Raw genomic sequence first — 9,425 nt, forward strand, 5'->3', positions numbered from 1 at the left:
GAGAAAAGGGAGGTTGGTTTAGCACTAACTGTACTAGAGCCTATGCGCTCCTAAAGGAAGAACTGCGTAAGAAACCAAGGAGCGTTACGGAGGTTAGGAGACTCAAGAAAGAATATAAACTTACTTTAAAAGTTAGAAAGAATACGTTGAAAGTAGAAGCTTGGGAAGCCTTGCATTTAGCTTCTGAGAAGAACGACAGTGCAGGCTTCTGGAAGATTATTAGAACACCCTTCTTAAGGGAAGAGGTTGGCCCTAAACTAGAGATAGCAATCCCAGAAGCAGATTGTATTGGGCATTTTGCCAACGAATATGAGGGAGAGGTATTTTCATCTCCCACTTGTACTCCTATCTTTTATTCTGCTTCAAGAAACTTGATGTTTACCCTAGAAGAGGTTGAAAAAACCACTGCACGCCATCCAGGGTGGTAAGGCTCCTGGTCCGGACGGCGTCCCCATAGATATTTTTAAAGCAATTATTCCTCTGTGGGGTCCCCTTCTGGTCCAGGTGATTAATGCAAGTTGCATCACAGATTTTTTGCCCTCCTGGGTGTAGTCCATAATCGTGCCCATCTTCAAGAAGGGGGATAGACATGATCCAGGTTGTTACAGACCCATTTCGCTCCTGGATTCTTTTACGAAAATAGCTGGACGGATAATTTTGGACCGTCTCCTGGTCTGGGATGATGACAACTCTATTTTAACTGATCTGCAATATGGTTTTCGTTCTGGCTTAGGAACAGTGGAACAGGGCTTAAGCCTTCTAATGTTGGTCGGGAAGTACACAAAGGCAAAACGGGGGAATTTGTTCCTGGCCTTTGTTGACCTCTCGGCCGCATTTAACTGTGTGGTTCATTCTAAATTGTGGTTTTTGCTAGGACAACTAGGGATTGATGAAAACATTATTTATTTTCTTAAACGCTGATATAGTGACGCATCAGCCCACGTCCGTTATGGCCTGAAGGGGGAACGCACGGACAAAATCCCAATTAGAAGTGGTGTCAGGCAGGGTTGTGTCCTGGCTCCATTTCTTTTTCATTTGTATATAAACGGTCTGGAGGGAGCACTGTGCAGAAACACTTTACACCCCCCATATGTAGCTGGCCGACCAATCCCGGCACTTTTGTACGCAGACGATGCTGTGTTAATGTCTTGTACTCAATTGGGACTTCAGCGCGTGGTGGATAGTTTTGCTCTTTTTATGAAAGACCTGGGCCAAAGGGTAAACACATCGAAAACATTCATCATGCGCTGTGGCACGGATTGTAAGACCAAAAGGGCCATTTTTATTGCAGGACAGAAGCTTGAGGCTGCTAAACAATTCTACTGAGGTATATTGTTCTCCCAGAATCAGTCTTGGGGTCAGGCAGTAGCAGCTAAAAAACTTGCGATGGTTCGTTCAACTGCTGCCCTGAAGACTTTTGCTAAAAAATTAGGTACTAGACCGCCTGTTGAGCTAATTAAGATCTATAAAGCCAAATGTGTATCTGGTGCCACCTATGGGAGCGGGGTATGGGGTTTCGTAGACCCTACCCCCATCCAGGTAGTTGAAAACTCCTTTCTGAAATTTATCCTCGCAGTACCTAAGAGCACTTCTAACTATAACTGTCATGCAGAACTAGGACTCCCTTTTATATCTGATTTGATTGAGCCTGTGCTTTTATGGCACAGGCTGTGGACCAAAGAAGAACCCAAGCTGAATAGAGATATCTTGTCAGATATTCTGAAATTGGAAGGAGCAATGCGGATACCATGGCTGAGCTATGTGTGCAAGTTTTTTTACGGATATTGGAAAACCGGACTTCTTCCTAAATCCTCTCACTATCTCAGCCATTTCAAGAAAGGACCTAAGGAGGGAGGGTTTGTCTTTTCTCAACTCCTTAAGAATAACATCTGAGGTTGTAAAACCTACTGTCCTGCAACATCAATTGTTATTAACAACTTTTAATATTCAACCCTACCTGGTATATGTTCCTGGCAATTACGACAGATTTTTATTATCTCGATTTAGATTTGGAATTTTTCATAGACTGGTAAATTTCCCAACTGTAAATGACTGGTCGCATGATTTACAGCCCTGTCCCTGTGACGATTTGTCGCCCCAAAGTACCATGCACGTTCTTTTATTTTGTCAATTTTACAGATTTCTTAGGTGCAGTATTTTACTACCCTTATTGAGAGAAATGGGCCTGCGTCAATGTCGTCTGGCTATGTTAACTACTCAATACCTGGACAATCAACAATGTGGTGCAATAATTACAGTGTTTTTGAAAAGAGTGATATATTGTAGAAAAACCATGATTGCATAGAGTATCTTAACTAGAGAATGGATGCTTCTAATGGAATTTTGATACTAATGAATTATGATCTATATGCTCATTTATGTTTTTGTCATGACACTGTGATATTGTAAAATGAATTTTAATGAATTGAAATGTAATAACTGTTTAACCATGTATGCTTTTATGATTGCTTTTAACAATCGAATAAAGCTATATTTGATTGATTGAAGAAGGGAAAGGTAGGAGCAAAACTAGGTTTCAAGGCCAAGAGAAGAATGGTTAAGAGTCAGACAAGGGAGTGAGGAGGGACAAAACAGTATGGTGAAAAAATGTGAAATGGATTTTCCATATTAACTTACATCATCATGCAGGAAGCACCGGCTGCCCCATATGCCAAACATAGATAGTTAAAGAGGGTTGGAATATTTTTCAATCTGTATATGAATTTAGAAAATGGGTCTCAAAGTAGGCAATTAATTTGGAAGCTGTGCACAATAAAGAATAGTAGTGAGTATGAAGCTGACTGAAGAAGATAAGTTGGAAGGACAATTTGTGGAGGTTCATTTCAAGAAATTGATGTTTTATTCATCAGGGGGTATCGTTCTTACGAAATCGGACGGGAAGTTCCGACTAATGCATCACAAATAGAAGGCAGATGATGTCTGTGCTGGACTTTATCTACAGAGCAGACTTGTCAGGGTTGACTCAAATGTAGACTTAGGGCCTTATTACAGGCTTGGCGATCTTTCAATGGGACAGCCACTGCGGCGTTCCCAAGAAGATTGCCAAACCCATGATTAGCCAGCCCGCTGGATTATGACTTTAATCCAGAGCAGGCGGTGTGGCGGCGGTCTCACAGCGGCGGGTGTGTTAGGATCATAGGAGAGCCTCAACAGCGTACCGCCACTGTGAGAGTGCCTGCAGAATGTTCCTGCATGGTGTGCCTTGCACCATGTTGTGCATGCCAAACCGTGCTGGAACAAAGGTGGAATTCCAGGTGGGCACAACATGTGCCCCCGCATGCATCCCCAGGCCCGGATTCACCTGAGAGCGCTGTTAGGGCCCCCTACTGGCATGTCTGACATCTTTTCATGGCAGGGTCCCCAACATGAAAACAGCAGTGGATGTGCAGGTCGTAATGTGCTCGGGTGTGCCAGATTCAGCCCCACAAGCATATTCTGACCTTTTGCAGACACCTGCCGCAGTGGGATCCTTGATCCCAGTGGAGGGCGCGAACCTGTGGTGGTCCCACATCCACACTCGGTATACAGCGGATGGGTGGTGGTGGTCGGACAGCCACCGCAACTACGGCAGTCCCAGAAACACTGCACTCATAATAAGGCCCAAAGCCATTGAGCTGCTTATGGAGTGACAGGTGAGTTCTGAGTTGGCAATATGGGCCTTCAGATCAACTTCCTGGCTCTTCCCTGTTCAGCACCCTGTTAGTACCGATTTCCTAGACACTTCTACTCTAAAGGGAGGAGTAGATAACATAACAATAAATGTGTATATGCCAGACATTTTCAGCATAAAGAGTGGTAAAAGGAATGTGTTCCGGCACAGGTCATACATCTTTGGTGTCATTGTTATTGACCTGCTCTGGGTCCAAAGGTACGCCCCAGCAGTCAACAGTAAAAAGGGAGATGCTCTAAACGCAATTCAAAAATCCTCGATTGGGGGAAACATTATTTAAATTACAGCACAACTCAAAACAACTGGCAGAGCCCCACATCGGATTTGCCTCCATTCTACACTTTGTTTTCTGGGTATAAGTCCTAATATAATTTTAGTTTGACCTGTTTCTATCTGGTCTTTAACCTAATCATAGATCTAATAGGATAAACTGTATTTAAAACCACCAAGGCATAAGAAATACTGAGTGACCTTAAACACACCACACTAGAAAATAGACGATGATTCAGATTGGCTGGTGCTGAGGATTTTATTTTCAACTTAAATTCTCACCATGTATTTGTTCATTTCTCCCAATGCTTTCTCTCATAATGCATGACTTGATATTTGACCAACAGCTGATCAGGGCATGAAGCAACTTCCAGTACTGTGACTGCTGTGAACATTGGCCCAGATTTACTATTTTTTGACGCAAGGCAACATGTATAAAGATCTGCATGTTTTTATCTATGTAAATGACTTTGTTGTTCACCCCCATACAATTGACAATGGAGCAATCACTAACATCAATTTGAATACTTTTGTGTATGAGGTTAATGTGACAATCCATTTTGGTACATGTCTGTCACCTATGTCACGTGCACTGTAGAAGATTCCTGAACATTGTGGAAGAGACTAGAACAGTGGAACCTTGTTGTCACAAAGGTTTAGATAGTAGAGTGAAGTGCCTATGTGAGCCTTAACTGGCAGTTGGTATGCTGTTGCTGAGGTGTAGGGAATAAACCTAATGCTACTCTTCACTCTCTGGTCTGCTTGTTGCGTAATCCTTTTATCTTGCATTGGACACTGGCGTCAAGAACAGGATATGTTTTGCATTGGACACTAGTAAGGAGGATGGAATAGGTCCAGGTTAAAGGGTGTTAAAGGGGTCACCAGGACTGCAGCACTATTTGTGCCACCCTCAGTGACCTGAGTAAAAGAAGTCAGCCTGCCTGCCAATGCAGCCTGCATGAGCAGCTCTCCTGCTCGAGATACATACCATGTGTGACAGGGTCACCTTACTGCCTTAATGTAAGTCAACCACCCCTAAGGTAGGCCTCCTATAGCCCATTAATGGTGTGGACATGTGTGTGCAAGCATATATATCCTATAGTGATCCATCCATTAGAGATCACTGTATGTGAACGGTGGTCCGTAGGTTAACATGGACTGGCTACAGGATGACACACAGTTAGCCAGCTCCATTAAGGTACAACCTAATTTGGTCGTGTTTGATATCAAACGCTGTGATTTTTCAGCCCTGACTCGATCCTAGTGCCGAGGCTGAGCTGGCATTTACCTGGGTGGCATCCTTATAGCTTGCCTCCAAGTTGTCTCAGTCTCCCTGTACTTTGGCGGGCTTTCTGAGTTGGTTGTGGCCAAGTCTTCCCTCCTGCTGGGAAGTGCTATAACTCTCAGAGGATGGAGACAAAGGGCATGGGCAGGAAGGAGGTCTCACCTCCACCCTCCCAGGATGGCTAGTAAATGACACATAAAGAGGATGAGCCTCAAAGGCCTGAGGTTCCGTGATTTGCGAACCAGACTCCATTTTGTTTGCGTTGTTCGTGATGGCGTTTTGTGTTGCCCTCACGTAGGCCCGTGGAGGTAACCAAACGAACAAAGTTGCCTGGGCTTCGTTGTTCATGTATGTATTAACTAGGCCTTTTCTGACTTGTGAGTGAACTGCAAAGACGCTGACCCCGTCACCTAAAACTGACCCTTTGCGAGGCCAATTTCCCTGGCTGATCGTTGTCTGAGATGGCCAATCAATGTTCAGGATATCGTTAACTTTTAGTTTGCTTGCACATATCTTATCCTATTCAGCATCTGAATTGGTTTCTTTCCTTATGTCTTTTCATTACATGGGTAGTGCTTTCAATTATGGGTTTGTCCGGCTTGTGGAAATCGAATTTGGGACATTCCTAATAATTAACTTGTGGGTTGGTACAATGTAAAGTGAGCTTTTTATGATGTAATAATGTGTGGGAAAATGTATTTCATTCGTCAGTATTTGTCGCAGTGGGTGTGCATTTGTAATGAGCAAGAGAAGGATAAAAGGTGATGTCTTGCTCTACGAAAATTGAGCAGTTTCCTGAGTTGTACACCGTGTTGTATTGCTGGGATTACTGTTACTAGCTGCAGCTAATAAACTTGATCTCTGACGCCAACTAGAAGTATTCCGTGTCTCTGTATTTCAAGACAGGTGAACTCGAAGACTTCGGGTGTGTCCCTGGCACTGCTGTGTTCTAAGAAAACCCGGTTCTTCAGTTGGCGCCCAACGGTGGGGCGACTTCAGCGGTACCGGTCCAAGCCCAAGGATCGTGAGGAGCCCCATGAGGAAATTCTGGAGGAAGGCCAACCACTTCATCGACCCCTGTATGTCGACGTGGACTGAAAGATTTTGCTGCGAGGCTTCCCGCTTTCCGACGGCTACGAAGGACTGCTGCCCTGACTGTCGCCCTGTCTTGGACCCTTGATTGATCCTTTGTAAAGCGAGACGATAGACGGTCTTCTGGTGGCGTGACAGATACTTTGGTTAAGTATAAGTGGGTAGCTCCCACGATCTTTGTTTTGGTCCTTGGTTTTGATTCGGTTATTGCAATAGTCGAAGCCGAGGGGCTCGTATATTTACGAGTGTATCGATAGTTGATACGTTTGTAGCTAGATTAGTGAGCTATAAGATCCCTGGTCTTAGCAGATTTGGAAAATTGTTTAGTTGTGGTTGCAACAAGGATTCCCAATTGGAGGATTCGTGTCCGATACCTCCGGTTGGAACTCCGACTTATGAGCTCTATTCAAAACACGGAGTGGGTCCTATCACTTATAATGAAGTGTGGGTTTGCTATACAAAGAAAGATGGTGTTTTACGATGGCCCCAACATGGTAGTTTCGAATTAAGTATTTTAGATAATCTGGAAGTTGCGCTATTTAGGAAGAAAGACCGGACGGCGATGTTTGACTCTTTCCGCCTTTGGTGTAAGGAAGCCAAACAGCGAGAAATTAAGCAAGCAAAGAGAGATAGGAAAGATAAGAATATGTCAGTACTACAAGCTGCTAGGCAGTTTAAGGAAGATGGAGAAGAGCGTGCGAGTGAAGTCTTAGATAGACAGCATTGCATGGCTATCGATAAATGTTATCCGGCCTTGCCGCCTTCCCTTTCAAAAGTGAATGAGGACCCTGAAAAAGATCCTTTGATCTCTCATTTACTGAGATTACCACCTCCTTATGTACAGGGTGCTACTGCACCTCCATTACCCCCGGTTGTTGCACCCCTTGTTGCTCAGCCTCCTGCTATTGTTCAGCCACCCGTTGCTTCACAGATGGTTCTCCCTCCTATGGTGCAGCCTTCCCTAGGGCCGCCATCTTTGTCATCAGCTTTGCCTCAAACTACTTTGTCTTCTACTTCTGTATCTCTGACTCCTGCTACTCTTGTCCCTACGCCTCTTTTGCAGCAAAATACTCTTTCTCCTGTTCTTATGGCTACTTCTTCTCCTTCTGTTCGAAAATGAATGACTGAGACTGTTGCTAATCTTTTGTCTCCACTCTTTGGGTCATTGAATATGACCCCTGTTTCGGAATGTAGACAGAGTCGTAGTCAGTTTCCTAGTCCCGAAGAACGGGCAGTGTTGGATCTTTTGGCTCGTAGACGGGTTTTAAATGCTTTGAGGTATAATTTACAAGCGATTATGGATGTTTTCTTTCAGTGGGAACCGCCGAAGCAAAGGTATGTGTTTGATGTGATGTGTACTTTTATTCGCAGGAATGGGAAAATAATGAGTTGGGTCCGATTCCGCAGGAAGTGCTTGATGTCCAGTCAGAATTTGCTAAAGGGACGATAGTGGAGTCCGATGTTACAGATGCCGTAGAGACGATACTTGTTTACAGGTCTAGGCTACCGCCTCAGACATTGTACGAACCTGATTCCTTTGTTAGGAGGAAAGTGAAGCAGTATCCTATGAGAGAAGTTCCCCCTGTATGGAGAGAGGAAGTTGTTGCTAATGTTAATCAGGGTATTCAGGGTGTACCGGGTCATTTTCAGCAAGTATGGGTACATGTCCCTTGGAAAAGAGCAGAGGTCTTGGCTCTTAAGCAGACCTTACCTGACCCCCATAAAAATCCTACTGGTTATTACAAAGAGTTGTCTCAGACAGTAGATGCGTGTATTATGAATTTAGCTGACATAGATATGTTGATGGATAATGTAGTCCCTCAACCTTTGTGGGCGAAGATTCGTCATGAGAATCATGCGCAAGAATTAGGAGATACGTGGGCTAATATTGTTGCTGCAGATTGTCGGCAGGTAGGAGGTGCCAAACCTGAACCTTTAGTTGCAGAATTACCTGGTAGAATTATTAATTTGATGAAAACTATGATGCCTCCTTTACGAGTGAATTGGGATAAGTTAGCAGCATGCAAACAAAAGAAAGACGAAAGTGTGTCTGATTTCTTCATTAGGTTTGAAGAAACGTTTTTCGATCATAGTGGTCAGGATATGAGCACTGAAGGTGGTCAAAGGTTGTTCGTGGACAAATTTGTCTTTAATTTGCTTCCCGAACTTTGTAATAAATTAAAGGATTCTGAGAGTTCATGGGCTGTTTCTTCGTCGGCTAAGATATTGGCTACTGCACAATATTATGAGAATAGGGATAAAGATGAGAAGGATAAGGTAGAGAGGAAGACTAGAGACCTAAAGACGAAAGTTCTTTTGCAGCAAGCGTATCCGCCTTGTACGAATCAGCCTCAGTTTCAGCAACCTCCACAGTTTCAGAGATTGCTACAGAAGCCTGAGTATTTTGCTCCGCGATTTTTGCCAGGACCTAATCAGTGTGCTTATTGCAGAGAAGAAGGTCACTTTAAGCATAGTTGTCCGGTTTTGTTACAGCGTGCGAATGGTGTATCTGATCAGAGAGGTCGTGGAGGTTTCCAACAAGCTCCTAGGGGTAGGGGACGTGGTGTGTTTCCCCGGAATGAGCGTTCCTTTCCCCCTCAGAATTCTGCAAATTGTTTTGACAGACAGAATGTTCTGAATGTTCAGTCTGCTCAGTACTACGTTGGTGACTATTGTGTCGAGAGTGAGAGTGCTGGTTATAATGATAGTTAGGACAGCCATGGGCAAAGAGAGGGAGTAGTGTCAGTTCCAGTAGACCAGAGTGGACCTTATGTTGAAGTGGTTACATTAGGTGTGACAAAACCTTTTCTTTTGGATACTGGTGCGACAAAGAGTTCTATTATGCACTCTAAACTTCCTGGCGCACCTTTGTCTGGCTTGACCAATGTTTCAGTATGATTTTCTGGCGCCCCAGTTCGTAATCCGGTTTCTAGTCCTTTGCCGCTTTCTATTGGTCCTTGTGAATTGGAAGCTCCTCTTATTTTAACGACTGGTTGTGATGAGAATCTGTTGGGTTTGGACTTGCTGAAAAGATTGCATGCGACATTACATTGCTCTCCTTCGGGAGTACATCTTACGATGGGTAAC

The 9,425-nt window shown here is 44.0% G+C and overlaps 1 protein-coding gene across 1 annotated transcript; it reads left to right on the forward strand.

The window, feature by feature from the left end:
* Nucleotides 1-4,201: 4,201 nt before the first annotated feature.
* On the forward strand, nucleotides 4,202-9,139 carry LOC144829105 (uncharacterized). Its single transcript, XM_078687909.1, has 2 exons — nucleotides 4,202-4,981; nucleotides 5,573-9,139. Exon 2 carries the CDS (start codon nucleotides 7,905-7,907, stop codon nucleotides 9,048-9,050), a length of 1,146 nt encoding a protein of 381 aa, XP_078544035.1. The 5' UTR covers nucleotides 4,202-4,981; nucleotides 5,573-7,904; the 3' UTR covers nucleotides 9,051-9,139.
* The last annotated feature ends 286 nt before the right edge of the window (nucleotides 9,140-9,425 follow it).

The sequence above is a fragment of the Lissotriton helveticus genome, chromosome 4_1, assembly GCF_964261635.1.
Source record: "Lissotriton helveticus chromosome 4_1, aLisHel1.1, whole genome shotgun sequence".
In the NCBI taxonomy this organism is placed as follows: Eukaryota; Metazoa; Chordata; class Amphibia; order Caudata; family Salamandridae; genus Lissotriton; species Lissotriton helveticus.

Bases quoted from the DNA above. Each gene is read 5' to 3' on its own strand.
- LOC144829105 (XM_078687909.1), top strand. From the start codon at position 7,905: ATGAGAGAAGTTCCCCCTGTATGGAGAGAGGAAGTTGTTGCTAATGTT.